Below are 18,833 nucleotides of genomic sequence, written 5' to 3' on the forward strand. Positions count from 1 at the left end.
CAAAATATGGTTGCCTCGATGATGAACAAGTACTCCTCCGCTTAATTTATTATCACGATTTCACGAAACTCCTTCGTTCTTCTTTTGTGCACTTTAAAAATTTCTCGAAGAAATATCAATGCACGATTTCGAATTTAAATATAACTCTCGAAAATATATTAGTTTAAAGTAATAATGGCAAAAAGAAAGATAATGAGCTTTCAGCCGAAAGACGCATTTTTCTGGACACGGATGACAGTCTGTTTAGTATTCTAAACTGTGTGGTCGGGAGTCAAGACGATTAATTATACTGGTTAATTATCTCACGAGGACTAATTTTCTATCCGCTGTTTACGATTAATCATGCACCTTGTCACGTGGCAAATACCATCCCGACTTTTCATTTTGGACGGAATACCGTAAAACATACAGTGCCGTTAAACGATATTAATCACGAGTTGTAACATAATTGTTTCTTTCAGCGCGTTTTGCGCACCGACAGAAATAACGGCGGAAAAAAAAATATATATATATATATATACTATATATATATAAATTTTTATTTAGGTACATAAAATATTTTAAACATATTGATAAATAAATGACATACAAAAATAAATTTTACTGATAAATACGTTAAATAAAAAATATTGGTTTCTATCAAAAATTTTATTAAATTAAAGATTCGCAATATATTGTAAATTTATATTAGTTTTATATTAATATACTATCCGGTATTTTTCCCATATTAATGAGTCATTATTGCTGCGACGGATAGACGAATCAATGAAAAAAATGTACATTATAACAAAAATTAATTATTTTCTTGTTTTATATAGTCATAGTTTTGTGAAATGCAGTCGCGAATATTGATTTTAAATGTCAATTTATATTATGGAACTGACGCACGAAACGTTAATTTATTTTCAAAAAATTTATTTAATTTTTTTTTCGTTTCCCATATAATAATTCAATGAGAATAAAACAAGAAGTGTCTTACTTTTTTATTCCTTACGATTACACGAATCAATCAATCAAACAATTTATGATTGATTTAATCTAATTATTTCGCTTTTTTTTATTTTTTAAGTCCTTTTTTTAGTCTAAGCAATAAATATGTCTTTTTCGAGCACTAAAACAAAACCGTAAATTTATATATAATATATATAAGTATGAAGAAGATAGGAGAAACACCCGTGGAGATCGTACTATATTTTGGCACCCTGTTGCGAGGACAAAAGTGGCGACCGATCGCGCACGGTCGAGGGAACTGGAGAATGAGAGGAACGGTCCGCGGAAAATAAAGTCAGTTCTCGGTTCCATCAAGCGGCCGTCAGGGAGTCGACCGTCTGTACCGTTCGCTTGGCGCCTGTCTGACGCCCCCTTTTTACCACCCTTTCGTCCATCCTCCCCGTTCCTCCGCCCTCTCTTCCCTTTCTCTGTGTTCGAGATATCCGAGACGAACGGGACACCCTGATTAAAACGCCAACTCCCAGGATATCGAGCTTCGCGTTTAGTCTGCTCTTTTTTTTTTTTTTTTTTTCTTTCTTTCACCTCCGTCTTTCTTCCTTACCTCCATAGTGTGTCCACCTTCGGTAAGTAAATATCGATGGAATAGAAAAACTAATTATAGTTCCTCAGTTTCACGAACGTTTCCGAACGCAGTCGAATAAAAAGGCATGGGCGCTTAAGGTTTCACCGTTGAAATCCGGTTGCCGTGGCATAGGGTGTACTCGTAAAATAGAGGAGCGGCCTAAGATCGTTTGCGGGATTAAAAGTAGAAGCTAAAAAAGCCCCTGAGACAGAGACCGATTGTGGGCGTTTTAAGAAAATATTTTCCTATGCTGGTCTCCCGCTTCGTTCTCCTTGAAATACTAAAAAAGCGCGTGTAAAATCTCATCGCGAATATAACGAAATTATATTATTTTTCAGAGAGAATTATACGTGAAACGTTATACGATTCTTTTAGGAGTATATTAAAGAAAAAGAAAAAAAAAAGAATCCGCTTAAAGCAGACTTTTACGAGGAATCATCGTTGCAAAACAAGTCTCAAACGTAACTGATCGTAATCGATCGTCTCATTTATCTCACTTTATAATCAACTTTACTTTATGACCGCTCATAGACGAATCAAAGACGATACGGCGTAATGTGAAATTTTCACTCGTCAATCGGTATCAGCGTATCGGATATATCAAATCGACAACTGTTAGCTATTTTTAAATCGATTTGCTCTTCTGCGTGACATAATTTAACGACCCGGCCAAGATTTTCCAAGCGCGGGCAACTCGAGATCATCGGCCCCGCCTAACGCGGTAGACCAGCGTACGCGCGATGTACCGTGGCCTCACGCCACGGTATATAGGTATATACGTTATGTTTGCACTGTAATTTTCCACCCAACTCGTCGGGGCGCTCCCGGTCGACGGCAGAGCCACCCGACCATCCACCCTTCGCCCATAACGTTGAAATAACACCCCACGCAGCCGCGCCGCCACTCGTGCTATGTGTTTACGAGTGCCTACATCCCGAGCGCGGGCGCGCGTGTGTACCGGGTCGTGTGTTATTTATATAATTGCTCAATAGCCTCAATTACGGACCTTATTCAATCATAATCATCCTCCGGTGTTATTTGCGGACAAGCCCAGCTGATTGTAAGCACTCGACGCTCCGCTCCGCGCCGCGCCGTCGATCGACGCGTGGCGTCGTCGCCGACGCCTGCAGGGCGCGAGAATATACATAAGCCCTTCTGCCGACCGGCGGAAGGCATAGAAATTTATACGCGCCGTTTCTGCCGTCTCATTTTCGCCGGATTCGCCCGCGTCTTCGCGATTTTAATTCAACACCCTCGTTTGTCTCCCGTCGATTTGCACTCACGCCAGATATTTCCGTTCGCGCACGTTCGTTTGCATTGCAATCTCGCAAATTTACTAGAAAAATGTTCAAGAATGCCGGTCGTACTGCCTCGACGATTAAGATTGCGAGTGTACATACTCCAACATCCATCACGCAATCCATTCACTTCAATCCCTTGTGAAGGATCGCCTGACTTTTCTTATCCACTCATCACTCGAACAACTTCATTCGGAATTAATTTCAATCCTTAAATCTATTTGCAATTACATGTACTTGCAATATCTTAGAATTTCGCAATAATACAATCTCCGTACGGAATACTGTAATGTGATACTGCGTTTTGCAAATTGCAAGCGCAGTGAAAACAATTATATTTTTAGGATAAAAAAAAAAAAATAATAAGCGAGAAAATACGGCCGAGAAATTTGTTTTGGCGAAAGATAATAGGAATAAAGACTAAAGAGACACCTAGTGAAAAGCTCTGCTCGAGTTAAATTAAAAATACATTCTTTTAAACCACCGAGCGTCTACTAAAACCACTCTCCGTCTTCAGACGTCACGATGGTCGCTTATAAATTCTCGGTTGCGCCGCCACGTATTTGGAAGAAATTATATTTCTCTTGAAATAAGTCCCACTCCCGTGGTCTATTATCGCGTGACGTAACACGCCGCAAACGAGCGTAAAAGTGAGTTGAATTAAATAATTGGCAATTTAATCATAAAAATTAGCACTTATCACGGCTGTGCAACGTTTCTCAGCGAATATGAAAAATGCACAATTTCCGTATTCTCCTGACCGTGCGATATTTTTTTTTTATTCCTCGAATTTTATTTCTCAAATAAAACTACCGCCGATCTAAAAGGTAAAACTTAACAGAGGATGCAAAAATCATAAAGCGAAACACAACGCAACAACTTATATCAAAAGCAGTCTTCCGAGAGTATACAATAAGAAACTAACTGTGCAAGTATTTGCATTTAGGGTTACATGTGTATGTGCGAGAATAAATGCGTAAAGTCGTCGAGATTAAACGACCAAATTTATTATTACAAGAATTCAATTTAAACTCGAAATGTTTTTTAAATAGATAACTCGTATAATGAAAATTGCATACGAATAAAACATTATTTACAATTCCGTTTCTCAATTCGCGATAAAAAAAAAAAAAAAAAGAGAAATGTAATAAATGTTTCAAGATTCACCACGTGCAATTTTTATAATAAAAATTAAAAAAAAAAAACATTGATATTAACACATCAATGTTATTAATTTGAAAAGGATAACGATAGATTCTCGAGATTATCCGGTGAACTCCGGCAAAGCTTTTCAATAAAGCACTTTTCTAATTGTTTTCGAGGACGAATCCTGCGGCGGGTTCGTATGTGTGGTACAGCGCAAACCTCCGTCACGAACAAATGGATGAAACTCTTACCACGGGATTGAGGTTTTAATGCCAATGAAACCAATTGTTCGATTGCATTTACTCTACGATTTTTCACGCAAATAATTCGTAAACATTTAATAATTAGAATTCCGCACTTTCTCCCCCACCGTTTAACAAATAATAATATTCAGCAATTAACTACAGATACTTTGAATACTTCGTTCCTTTAAATTGATTACGTAAATTATAAACGGTTGACTTCATCGACAAATACCGCAACGTATCCACCAATTACGAATACGTGATTTAATATCGAACATAATATTCGGCATATAAATTCTTTAACAACGCCATTGAGCTGAATAGGAGTAAGATATGCAAACAAAGATCACGGCGAGTGGGCGGCATACGTGCCTCGCGTGACATCGACATAAACTACATTTGTAATCCTCAGCCGGAGTTCGTGTAACACACAGCAGCGAAGCTGCGTACGTGCCGAAAAATAATTGTATTTGATAACCCAAGCTATCGGCTGACACGAATTAACTCCTGCGACTGATGACTTTTACGCGAATTCTTGAAGCGAATATTTTCACACGTAACGCAGACTGTTACTCACGAGTCGACCATATGTGATTAATGAAAATTTGCGCTCCGTACAGAGCGCAAATTTTTTTTTTCCTCCGTCGTACCTCCGCGGAAATTTTAGCTTATGAACTGCGGCACAAGTGACAATAGGTACCATTTGGGATTATCTGATAAATCGTTCGTAAGCGGAAGTCGAATTTCTAATTAAAAGCGGATGACCCGTGAAAACAATCGGATAGTATTCATTGGTGTCCTAATGCACATTTAGCGTAATTCACGCCTAATCCGTGAATCGCGCTCAATGCGCAGCACCGTGCACGGAAAATCCGCGATCCAATTACGCAAATACTTGAAATACGGGAAAAGTGTCATTAGTTGGCTCGCAGAGACAAGCCGGTGCAAAAGCGTAACGCCAATCTGACGTCAGACATTCTCGTCCCGGATAATATTTTGCTTGAATGTACGAAAGATGATCTTTCGTAAATTTTAAGATCGTAATTTAATTTCTTTACAATACGTACAATGTATTTAAATGTATTTGAGAGCGGATTGAGATATAATCGCCTAAAATTAATGATAATGACGACCGAAATTATTAAACTCGCCGATCGTCGCTGTTCAAGATCATTGTTGCTGGCGCAGTCGCCTGCTCGCGATAAAACGGCCGTGTTATCTCTTTGTAATCCAATGCATTATACACAAAAAAGGAATATAACGATCATTTTGTTACGTGAGTGACGACACGTTTTGCGAGACAATTTGATTTGTCTTGCAGACACGCGTCGCCCTCGATAACGATCTCGATTACGCCTGCCCGAGACACAGCTTCGCTCACGCGATTAGAATTGATTCTAATTAGACCTCAGTGTAAATCCCGTATTAGAAGACTACGGAGCAGAGGACGCGCGGCGCGTACTTGGGCTGTTCGGAGATTCGAATACTATTACCGGCGTCAGATCTATTTAATTGTTGCTAATGCCAGTTCTAATGATCCGTTTCCAATCCGTTTCCAGTCCGACTGCACATCCAAGTTTCACCGATTCTCACCAAGCCCGAATACAAATCGAAAATAGATCAAGCGTAAATTTCTCGTCTCGCGAAGTAGAATTTTGTAAAACGTTGATAACATCCCGCTGGAAAAATCTAAGAAAAACAAGACCGCTAGTTCTTTTTTTTTTAACAGTACTTTGTTTAAAACGCTGACCGTTTGCAATTAATTGCGTCCTTTTGACAACGAGCAGGGACAGAAAAAAAAAAAAATTGGCGAGTGCGTTTAACGAGGATTTCAGCGAGGATAAAATCCTTAGACGGATCTGTTTAGGACTCGAAGTAGCTTCGTAAAAGCGGACCAATAATAATAATCCGTATCGTAGGATCGTAGGAGTTTGCGTCCGAGTGGAAATACAGGATTGCCGGACCTGGTGTAAGTTTGTCGTTGGTGACGGCTTTGTTTAATCGTCACCTAATGTCTCTAATGTTCCGGTCTAACCCTTCGTTCGTCCAGGGAAATTGCCTCACGGTATAGTCCTTCTGGGAGATCTAAGCTATACCGAGCGTAAAGCCCGATCTCTATTGTAAAGTTCTCGCAGCTCAACCTCTCTTTGACGTTTCTGCGTAGGATCAACTAGATTGTTGAATCAGCGAATTGCTGTTCGATGTTTGCGGAATGTACATCGATCGTCGTACGTTTATAACCACAGATCAACAAGCGGCCTCCGTACAGAAAGGACGTTCGAATTCGATTGATCGAGCACGACGGTTAGATCGCGTTGTCCAGAATACAAAAATAATTTTCAAGTATTAAAAAAAAAAATAAATAAATAAATAAAAAATTTAGCAAATTGTTGGTGTAATCATAAACTAATAACGAATCTGACATGTACGAAAATTTTGCTAGCGTATCCATAACTAATGACAATATCATTGTATGCTCTTACAAATTATTTTAAATTTGTAAAAAAAAAATAATAATTTAAAACATAAAACAATGAATTTAATTCTGTGCGTTACGCAATCACGATTACGAAAAGGATTCATTTCCCTTAAGACATACTTAAAATATAGATAGTTTTGAGGAAAAAAAAAAAAAGACGGTACCGCAACAAGTTGTAGCAGTTTTGCACAATGCCATATTGGATTAAAGCGAAAAAGGTTAGCTGACATATCTGACACGCAAAGCTCACTCTACTTAATACAACTTAACCTTTTTTAATTAAATCTCCTGATTATCTCGTCTTCTACCGGAAGCGTTCTTTTGGATTTTCCCTTTTTGCCGGCAAGTCTTTTACTTGTCGCGAAATGAATCCAAGCGTAAAAGAAAAGGCATTCGAGACACACACGACGCGAAGAGATAAACGCGTTCGGTGTTAATTTTTGGAAAAAAAAATTAATAATTTCAATCACATACCTTAGCCAGTGTCTCTTGGTAAGAGCGGTGTGACAGCAGATAGCGTCGTATTGATCGGCCAGCCACACTATCAAGATTATGTAAAACGCAGTAGTTGTGTCGTTAAAAAATTCAGACATAAGCGCCTCCATCCCTGAAAAGAAAAAAAAACAGAAAGATTTAGTAACAATTAATAAAAAATTGTAGGTCTTTTTCAACATCCCGCATTAAATTTTTTTTCTTATGCCTTTAATATTAAAAAATAATATCAAGTTACAACAATATAATATTTCGGAAATTTGAAAACGCCAAGAAGATAATCGAAGTTACCGAACGGATACGAGCGTGTCCTATTAATATCGGATAGTTTCCGCGCAATTAAAACTCCGACCGCGTGCGGGATTTTGCGTAAATTTACCGTCAAAATGTACAGCCGTTACGTTCCAAAAACGATGCGCCGCATCGATCCGTCTTATCGTTTTACGAACGCTAAACGTTCAATCTTACTTAACGAGTGAAACATTGCTGCGAGTTAAAATACACGGCGGAAACACGATGGGAATGTAAACGGAGATACGTGTACACGCGTATACAATACACTTCGCCGAGGTGCTTTTTAATAAACGCAGTAACGGTACGAGCACTCGCGGGAAATCATATGAAAATGACAAAAGTACTTGTAACGTGTGACGCGCAACGATCACGAAAAACAAAGGTACAGTTGTGCCTTTCGCGCGTTTACTCGTCCTGGTTTTACGCCGCGCACGCGATCGAACTGATGTACTGAATTCAATCGAGCTCCATCCGGTCGAATTTCGAAAAATACCACTCTTCTCGTGAGTCACGAAAGGAGCAGACGTGCGCATATATTACGCGGGAAACGGTCGTGGCAGTGGTAGATGAAAGCACCCCGGGCGCGCGACCAGGAAGGATGAATGGTCCCCGGGACTAAGGGCACGGCGTAAGATAATTAGTTTCTCGATCGGACAGAACGCGACGAAACACGGAAAGAAAACAACGTCGTGGGAATGATAATGAGCCGGAGCTCACGTCGCTCGTATCCAGAACGTAACACGGCCGGGATGCGAAAGTACAAATCGACGCGGAGACGTGCTCTGACAGCGCTCGACGGGGTGGCCCGACAACCGTGAGAAATTACTTCTTAAGGGAGCAGGGCGGCTGATTGTCTCGCGAAGAAAGGGAAATCACTTATGCCGTTGTTGTAACAAAAAAAAAAAAGAAAAAAGTAATGTTTACATTAAGATTTTTGTAAACGTACAAATGCTGCCGACAAGTTTGCGCGTTTATTTCGGTGAGTTTTTCGATACCCCCGAGGTCGATTTGTCCCCGTCGAGAATTTACCGAGGACGATTGCTTATCAAGCTTTTCATTATTTTATTTTATTTTTTTTTTTTAATCCATGACGTCGAACAAGCCCGGCGAGCAAGCCACCAATAAAACTCGCGTCGATCCTTAATAAAGTACTCTTGATAAAAATTTCGCAGAACATTTGAATTTTATTCCTTTCGTCTCGCGTTTATGAATAGGCTTTTTGGATTATTTTTTGTGTTCCCGGATATGTGAGGAACGTACAATAAATAACGCATTGAAAAATTAATGGTTAAAAATAAAGAAAGCTCAAGATGTAATCGCGTCGATTTTATCACGTGTTACACCAAGCTAAAGAATCTAAAAATTGAGGCAACTTTCGGATCCGATCGTTTGACTTTGTTAATAATAAGATGCGCGTGAATCGGTTACATATTGGCCTGTGCCAAAAGGATCGTTAACATCGAACGAATGCGCGGATAATGCACTCGTTTAAATGCATACTAGTCGAGTATTACCTCGCCGCGTAGGTAAGCCTCTAACACGGTATTTTGCCGGAGAACCACCTAACTCCCGATCATATCCTCATTCCCTTTCCTCCTCAATTTTTATAAAGCCAGTGAAATTCCGGATACGACAAACAACGGCCACGAGCTATATAATCCAGTAATCTTCCGAAATTGAAATTGCATTACTAACGTTACATTTTATATTTCTGTACAGTGGTTAATGCGGAACAAATTTTAATTGTAAAACTATCTTTACATTATTTTCTCTTGACAAAGAGCGTAATTTTAGACGTCGGCGTCCTTTGCGTTCAAGCCACAATGCAGCTTAGAAGCTTCGAAAAACATGAACTGTGTGTACGATAGAATCAGATATTGTTGGTGAACGATTGACGCAAAACACTCCAAATTTGACGGCAGAAACGGCACAGTTACAATTTCCCAAAACTGACAGCGGGTTCACGAGTCATAACTAATTCGAGACCGTGACAACGAGCACCACCGACGCGGACTCACGCGTAATTGAATGCGCGTGTATTTTATGACCATTCACGCCAACGCGATGCCGACGTGCAACGTCGAGGGTTGATCGAGCATGAAACTTGGGCCTTGTAAAAAAAAAAATTAAATTAAATTTAAAAAAAAAACAAAAAAAAAATCCGAATTAACGTTTCAGTTAATTTTATGTGACAACGTGAGCGGCGGAAGCGCCAAGCACTGTAAAACACGAAATCTTTTCCCGTCTCGCAAATCCGTTGAAAATTTACGCAGGTAACGGTCAATGCCCGCGGAAAAGTTTCGTATAAAGTAAAAAAAAATAGTTCAGCTATTACGCCAGGGGTTTTAAAAAGAAGATAAAATGTCACTGAAATAATTACTATTTAGCAGCACGTACGATTATTCGTTCTCTCTCTCGCCCTTGTTAGTTGTGCAGCTAATCGCGCGAAGAATCATGCATATTCCTAATGGTTACCGCATAAATTCATATCTAACGCAATGCTGGAAATAATACTGGAATGTGTGCCGCGTACATATTTTCTGAAGAGGCGCCAGCTAATAATGTGGTTAATCAATGGTCAACTGTGTACGGCCATCGTTCACGTGTCATCGGCATTGAGTTGAGCCTGGCCGGTGCCAATATTGCGCGCAACTCGGCAGAATCTATCCCTCTTCTCTCTTTCACTCTCTCTCTTTCTCTCACAGACATACACATACATACACACTCTCTCTGTCTCCCTCTCTTTTGCCATCTAATGGACATATTTCCCGCTGACCGACCACCGCGAACACGTTTGAGTCTGATCGGACGCGAGATTCGATATATTTGATCGAATGCGAATAATTATCAGCGGCTGGATTCTCACGAAGTTCTTTCGCCAAGGGCCGCCGTTCAAAATTTCGACCCGCTTCAACGTTACTCGTCAACTTTTGTTGCTTTTACTGCATTAATCATCGTATCTCGCCGAACGACGAATATCTAATAAACTTGGCGAACGTCACGTGTGAAAGAAACCACCGTTGCGGATCGCAGGGAGGCACGAGCCGCGAATTAAAATTAATTTAGGAAGCGCGTTACGGAATTGTTATTAACAAAGATCTACGCGCATAATTGTTAGCCGTAACTAAACGTAAACTATACGGGCCCTATCTCCATTCGACCGATGTTCGCGTGTCTTGTATAACACATGACTGCACAAACTCGCAGATCTCCTTTCGCGAAGTGACTGTTGACGAGATAATTAGGAGCGAAATCGTATTCGTCAAAGCATGGAAGATTTAATCAAGGACCAATCAGCATTCGCATTAACCGTCGTACGTCAGAGACAGAAGCCGGGATATCGCGAAGTAGCGAATCGTAGCCAAATTATCCCGCCGCTATACCCAGAATCTTCGCCGGCGCTGCTATATTATGCTTTGGTGGCAGAAACGGCTTTGGAGAGAGAGGCTGGGCAAAGCAGGGAGATTCTAGACCCGTAGTTTAATCTGCTCTAGCACCATGATCCAACTATCCCATTGCGTGCCGAGGCCGGCACAGGTCGGCACCTCGCATACGCGCGGCACCGTAATCGCGATAATGTGCTTAATTCTAACATCACGGAAAGCGAGGCTACATTTTAAGTTACGATACGATACTATTTAGAAAACGCGCGACTTCTGGTTGAAAGAAGCCCGCTTAATGCGTCGTACGAAATATGCACACGAGAACACGTCGCTTATTAATCATTTTTTCACACCTACTCGTTAACATCATAAATATAACTGATGTTATATTCGAAGCGCTATTTGAAACTTTTTTTTTTTTTTTTTTTCTTGTCGCGATTACAGCCAGGCTATTAATATTTTATTTTATCCCCTTTAATCCTCAAAGGTTGTGACTCAGTGCTCACGGGCTTGTGCAAAATATGCTAATATGTATACGGTAGCCTCGCGCCGACGTTGTAAGCAGATAAACGGAATAGTGCGGGTGCAACGTGGTTCTGACCGTCTCTGAAAATGTGTTTACGGCATGTTAGGCAGTCGATCATGCGTCATTGATGCACAGAGGCGCCGGTGTGCCTTCGTTCTTTGACGTTCCATTATGCAAAATCGTCTTCCACGTCGTACCTGATGCCAAATGCCGAACGACGCGTGGACGATTTGACATGAATTCACGCTGATGATGCCGCAGGGCAACCCGCCAGACAAAATACTGCCCATCAACGGCGCAAACGTTAGGACGAAAATTGAAAAAGAGCACGGCCGAGTCGAACGGCAAGTGACAAAACGTTACGCAAGATATCGAATATAACATTTAATCTAAATGCTAATGTAAACGAGGGCCTACGTATCAGGATTATTTTAAGACTACGAAATAATATCGACTACCTCGTGACAAATTATATTATTCCAATATAACCGAATATATTATTCTAAAAATACTGCGGGAATATTTCCAGAACTTGATTTTTATCTACGAAAAAAAGAAAAAAACATCCACAGCATCACCGGGTAACGATTTCGCTTCTGATTATCATATAAATCGGAAAAAATTGAAAGAAAATTAAAGAAGTACAGAAACACTAAAATACGAGAGAAGAAAAAAAAAAGTAACGACATATAAATATATATGTTATTTGACCAAAAACTAACGTGAGCCAAGGGAACGAAAGGGAGTTTAGAAGCCCCGATATAGTCGCGGGATGACAAATGGAAAAAGCAGGAAGCGACATAGAAACCGGAACCTATTACTCCAGATAACAACTTCCCTAAGGTCTTCCTTCCTTCTCCTAGGTTCCAGCTACATTGATTCGATGTACATACGTGTTTACACGTACACTCTTACGCGCACGCGGGTGAAGCACATATACATTTCGATTTTTGTACGTACGATTCTCTTGGCGATACCTCTCCGCAACAGAGGGAGAGGAACGCGGATCCGGAAATTTACCACTTCTGTTGCCATTTCGCTTGGCTGCCTGCTGACCGCGCAACTGGTGGCATACGTATAAATGAATGGATTCTCTACCGGACTGTGTACGAACAATTTTTATTGCAAAATCTATAGAGACAGAATTACGATCTTGATCTGTATTTGAAGAAAAATTTATTATTTGCGCTGTTACAGCACGGTAAGAAAAAAGAAAAAAAAAAAAAAAAAGATTAGACGGTAAATTAAAAGGGTATGTTTCAGCGAATTACGAAATGGGTGTGAAAGTTCGCGGGATAAAAATAGATGATCCACTTAAAACTCGCTCACAGCTGGAAGCAAGGGGTACTTCGCGGAAGAGATAATTTATTACGAAAAGGTATTCGCGACGTAGAGGGGAAAAAAAAAAGAGATGAGGCAGGTAACGAGGTCCAAATTTCATCGGTTTTCCGAGCAGTCGGACGGAAGATTACAGATGTCGTATTTTATGCAGATCAATTGGACTATTGGTACCTGGTGGACACGCGAAGCGTGAAGAGGAGATATTCAGGTCGAAATGGAAATGGGTGTCGTACGACGCCGACGCCGCCACCGCTGTTAAATGGGCTCCGGAGCGGGTTACCCAACTGTTGCGCCTTCATCAGAAATTTATGCAGAATCCTGGGTTAACCGTCCCGGCCAATCAGCTTTGTAACCGAGCTAACGTCCTACCGGCGAGAATGCGAGAGAGCAGGGGGTAGTCGTGATTTAGTAAAAAGGTATTTAATATTTCACTAGCACGTTGCGACCGAACCCCCGACGTTCTTGCTCGAAAATACGCAGCGCCGATTGCTTATTCCCAGTCGAAACAAATCACCTATCGTCAAACCGTTTTCGATAAAGTGGCAATGTAAGATAGAAATAGCTCGCGAAAATTCGGGAAACAGGCTTGTACATTTAAATGCAGAGTTTGATCAATTTAATAAATGTAGATGTAGACCCTTCAAAGATATTTCACTTTCCATAAAACGCGACGAGAGCGAGAATCAAATATCCTAATAAAAATAATGAAAAGCGAGTACTTGAAAGGTTTCTGAAACTTACCGACTAGCGCCAATACTACTGTTAATAAAGAGGCGGCTGGCAACGATACAGTCAAGTTGAACTCCAGCATTTGTATGAGGTCAACTGCAACAGATAAAAATACGAAAAAATTTATAATTAAACTCGCATAACATGTATAACGTGCAATGATTTCTGTCATTTATTTATTCGATTAATTGCTAAAGACACACAGCACGTACAGTAGCTTTTCATATAAAATAATTGTAAAATAAAGACAAATTTTTATATATAATTTTAATAATTTTTTATACCTTTTAAACCTTTTCATTTATTTATTTTACACACAAGCACGCATGCACGCACGCATACGCACACGTTATCGTATAAGCTTATCGTAAGGTCGCTATGTAGAAATCGTTATTCCGGTCGAGGAATGGCTTGAATTTAATATTTATCAGGCACATCGTGGCGAAGACTTCGCGAGCAGAAGGTTATTACGTAAGTTTAGCAACACCGTGAAGGAATCGTGTCGCGTTCGACGAGTCGACTCAAAGCTTGATACGAATTAATTTCGAAACTTCATCAATTCTGATTTAAATTCCACGGAACTTTCTATCGGCGCTTTAAGCACTCCACCCCGTACTTGGTATTGATTTATTTCTCACGTCCATCTCGCCGATAAATCACAAGATATATATACGCGTAATTTCACACAATTGCTCGAAGGCATTTGCATTCGCGTGGATATTACCGTAGAGATGAATGCTGATTTAGGAGCGCGACACCGTTTCCTTGTGTTTACGGCTTCGTACGGATAATTTGCGACGCACCGTCTTGCCAGCCGAGGTAACCGGGGGGCGGCTCGAGGATAAATTAAAAATTCATAATCGCATCGTTCCGTACCGCGCCCGCCATGGGTGCAACAAAGCAATTAAAAAGTTAATACCGTCACTCGTCCCGTGGACGACCTACCGCGAGCCGCGCCTTCTTTATAGGATACGCAGTATCGTACCTTACAAATTTGCGCGACACTCCTGGCGGTTCAATTTAATGAATTTTAGATTTTAACTTATCATCTACTAACTCTCTACCCTCCGGTTATTAAAACTTTGCCGCAATCCTTCGTCCTGTCCCGCATAATCCCCTCTCTAACCGACCTCCATGTATCTCTTATATTTATATCTTTCTTTATTTTATTTTTTATTATTTTTTTTTTTTTTTTATGTTAACCGCTCTATTCATTTTGCTTCCGCTCTAATTAGACCGAATATATATCATTAAATACACACGGAGAAAAATTTCCAATATATCCGATAAAATCTCTACATCTCCTTTTTAAAACGAGGAAAAAGGTACAGCGGGTATATAAAAATTCATCGGATTAATCGATTAAATGATGTATTTGATTACTAATTAACGACACATTGGAAAATTTTTCTTAGCAAGTTATGTGCAGAAAGCAATTAGAACGCCTCTGTTTCATGCAACTATATTATATTAATATAATTTAAGCTTCAATTTATCGATGCCACTAAAATCGTATTTTGTTGAATCATAAATAAAACGGAACAATTAAATATTTAATATTATAATTCCGAAATTGGTTTATATTCAAATTAACACTTAACGAGAAAATAGTAATATACAAGATATATTATACACGAATAAAACACGAAAAATAAAACGGAATGAAACACAGTCGACTATAATTTGTTAGAAACATCCAAAAGTTGAAAATGGATGAAAGAAGCGTTTCCACTTTCCACACTATTTTTCTATGCAAATTTGTATTTCAAACGATTAACTTACGGAAATAACTTCCCTTGATGCCTTTGTTTAAACTTTCACAAGTTTCTTCACTAAATATAAAAAAATTATCAAACACAAGCAATTTTATTAGTAAATTTATCAAAAAGTGATTTCTAACAAAGTAAAAAAATTAGTATAGCATATATTATAATAAAAAAAAAAAGAATGGAAAGATTAAATAGATGACATTTAAGCTACAGAACAGTGTTCGCTAAATAATCTTATTTTATTCTATTATCTTATCGTTCTCATTTGTCATCACATAAATGTCACGACAAATTTAATAATATGATAAAATAATGTTTTTAAAATTTTATTTTTAAAATTATTATCAACAATGAAAGAGATATCTCAGAAATATCTCAATCAATAATACAAATTTTTATTTGTAAATGGATGTGCTGATAATTACAATGATAGGCTCATTTTACATTGACTAAGAATGATGATCGTTTTTCTTATCTGTTTATATTGTAAAGTTTTCTTGTACATTGAGCCAGACGATAAAAACGAGTACATATTTCAAGTACTTTTTTTTTTAAATATGCACAACTGTATAATTTATACTTTTTTAAATATAATACTAAATCATAGAATAATGTCCTGAATAAAAAAAAAAAATGTTTATGTTTCTCTCTTTTCTAAACCAACCCAGAATCCGCCAACAGGTTGCAAAGCAAACACTTTTTTATCAAATACAATTGGATCAATAGTTTTTTCCGTGGCCTTTATAGTGAACTTTTGTAAGATATGAGCTATCAGAATTTTAGTCTCCATGAGAACAAATCGATTGCCGATGCATTTTCTAGGCCCATGACCGAATGGTAGATAAGTGTACGGTGAAATGTTGTCTTTGTTCTCCTCGCTGAATCTTTCGGGATCGAATTTGTCCGGGTTCGGAAAATACTTCGGATCGTGATGTATACCGTAAGTAGGAACCAGCACCACATGATCGGGTTCAATGGTCACACTCTTGTAGCCTGGCTGCGGTACAGGCAGTTCGTATTTTTTAACACAAAGTCTATCGGAGAAGATCGCAGGTGGATACTTTCTAAGCGCCTCGGAGACCACCATATCCATGTAAGACATCTTCGAAAGCTCCTCGTAAGAAATCTTGCCGTTTCCTTCGGCGAAATGACGTTGCACTTCTTCGCGCAAACGATCTTGTACATCTTGGTTAACTGCTAGCTCGTGAGCAACGAAGCACATCAGCGTCGCAGAGGTTTCAAAACCGGCGACGAAAAAGATAAAAGCTTGCGAGACAATGTCGTTCAGTGTCATTTTGTGTACATTCTCACCTTCCTTGTCTCGAGCTTGCATTAACAAATGAATCATATCCGGTCTAACGATACCTTTCTCCTCCCGCACTTTAATAGTTTCCTCTACGATCTGTTTGAAGAACTTCCCGGTGGTTGGCGAAAAAAATGTTAGGCCGAAGAATTTAGAAAGCCGCGGAAACGAACGTATAATTAACATCTTGATTATCGGAAGGAATCCAGTACCGAACTTGGTAATTTCGATTCCTTTTAAAAAAAACTCGTTATTTCGATCCTTCATAGAATTTACATTTATGCCGAAGGCCACCGTGGCGATTACATCGTTAGCATATCGTCTGAACGTGTCCTTCGTGTCGATCGCATGACAAAATTCTGGATTATCGATCAAGTAATTAACAAAATCCTGAGAGCATTCCGATATCAAATCAAACATGAACTTCATCTTGCTCGCAGTAAAAGATGGGCTTAACGTGTTCCTCATTTCCCTCCAACGATCACCGCGCAAGACAAAGACGTTCTTGGAAAACAGCGGTTCCACATTCTCGTCGAGCATATTCCGATGATCCGGAAAATATTCGAAGTCTTTCACCATAACGTCTTTAATCAATTCAGGATCGCGCAATAGCACAACTGCCGTGGAGAAGTCCGCTAATCCAATGTATTTAGCATCTGGGTGGTAATTGTACATGTATTTAGTGTAATCGACAAAATTCACGCGATTCAGAAGCACTTTCCATCCCATTGCAAAAGATGACAGCGAGTCTGGCAGATAAGGTACGTTCTTTTTCTTCCAGTAAAAATACGTATTATGAACCGCTGTGACAACTTTGAAAACGACGATTACGATCAAAGTAGTCAACAATAGCACAAAGGGCGACGAAAGTAACGATAAATCCATCGTGATGCGACGTTGTAACAGACAAATGAGATACTTGGTCAACTGCGGCGTAAAACGTTATAAATACGTGCGCGGATCTTATCGTGAATGAAGCCGACGTGGAAGGGGGAAACGCCTCTCGGTGTTATTACAATGATACACGTTGCGTCATCAATTGCGCAACAACGTGTGAGTCAGTTACAAAAAATAGTGAAATTTTTTTTATATATTCTTAAACTTAGAAATCAATCATTAGCATTATACCATTAAAAAAAAATTTGTTTTATATTTCAATAAAATTTTCTTATCAATTTGTTGTACTATTTTTAAATGCGGACAACACGGTTTCTTTTCCGGCAAATAGTTAATTAAAATTTATAAAATTGCAACACTCACCGATGAAGACAAAAATCTGATGGTGCGAGTAGCGCAACAGCATCGAGATGGACACCGTCTGGAACAACAGAAAGCAACAATTGTATTTATATTAATTATTTCTGAAAATATAATTACGTTGCAGTTAGCACAAACGGAATTGATACTGATTTAAAAATGGCAATCGGCATTATGAGTTACTATTCTGAAATTTTGCCCGAGTAACTTTGACAAAGTTACGGCATCACGTAAATTGCGAACTGGTCGCTCGTAGTCGGTTAGCGCGTTGAGCGAATGTTGAAATTGAATTGCGATCGGTTCAGATTGAACCAGCACCTGACACCCTCGAAGATAATCCGTTATTTGCAACAGGCAGCCTTAGTAACGGGGTCGTTCGATTTCACCTTATACGAATGCGCAGATGTTATTAAAAAAAAGGAACAAAGGGAGAGCGAAAGAAAAGGGAGCTAATAAAAATTGTTTCTGATTAATCTCCCCCGAAAGAATGATATCGATGTGTAGCAGCTTGGCAATTGATTTATCTGCTCAGATAAAATATTAATATTAATAATATTAATAATGTAATATAACGCGATGTCAGTATACGTATATTTACATGAAAAGAATATTTTTGGCCAAGCTAAACTTTTGAAATAAAAATATAATTCGTATTGAATAAATATACCTATTCCTTCAGGTCCATATTTGATGTAAGCACAACAAATATTCTTTGCGTACCTCGTCAGGAAGCCCTAATAAGCAAACATTGTTCAAACTGATCAAATTCTCTTCCGTCTTTCTTTTCTATACCGTGTTAAATAAACATATCTTATGGTTTAAAATCTGACTGTACGGCGATATCTATCGTAGTACGATCAATTGAATTTGATATAAGAGATGCGGAACCCCGGAGGGTGAAACGCGAATGCGAGCGACAAACGCGCAAATAGAGGCAAACAAGGATAAAGATAAAGGAAGAGGGAATAGTATTTCATACTGGATCACATTGTAACGGA

At 39.1% G+C, this 18,833-nt stretch overlaps 2 protein-coding genes across 2 annotated transcripts in view; both read right to left on the minus strand.

Moving 5' to 3' along the window:
* Positions 1 to 18,833, minus strand: part of LOC139111802 (membralin-like) — a 46,967-nt gene that overhangs the window by 24,180 nt on the left and 3,954 nt on the right. Inside the window, exons 8-10 of the mRNA XM_070672314.1 lie at positions 17,839 to 17,896; positions 13,519 to 13,602; positions 7,216 to 7,348 (exon numbers count right to left, since the gene is read on the minus strand). Coding sequence (XP_070528415.1) covers positions 7,216 to 7,348; positions 13,519 to 13,602; positions 17,839 to 17,896 — 275 coding nt within the window. The remainder of the gene's footprint in view (positions 1 to 7,215; positions 7,349 to 13,518; positions 13,603 to 17,838; positions 17,897 to 18,833) is intronic.
* Positions 15,586 to 17,792, minus strand: LOC139111805 (cytochrome P450 9e2). The gene has a single exon (XM_070672317.1). It carries the CDS (start codon positions 17,461 to 17,463, stop codon positions 15,913 to 15,915), a length of 1,551 nt encoding a protein of 516 aa, XP_070528418.1. The 5' UTR covers positions 17,464 to 17,792; the 3' UTR covers positions 15,586 to 15,912.

This window comes from Cardiocondyla obscurior, linkage group LG25 (assembly GCF_019399895.1).
Source record: "Cardiocondyla obscurior isolate alpha-2009 linkage group LG25, Cobs3.1, whole genome shotgun sequence".
In the NCBI taxonomy this organism is placed as follows: domain Eukaryota; kingdom Metazoa; phylum Arthropoda; class Insecta; order Hymenoptera; family Formicidae; genus Cardiocondyla; species Cardiocondyla obscurior.

Bases quoted from the DNA above. Each gene is read 5' to 3' on its own strand.
- LOC139111805 (XM_070672317.1), bottom strand. From the start codon at position 17,463: ATGGATTTATCGTTACTTTCGTCGCCCTTTGTGCTATTGTTGACTACT.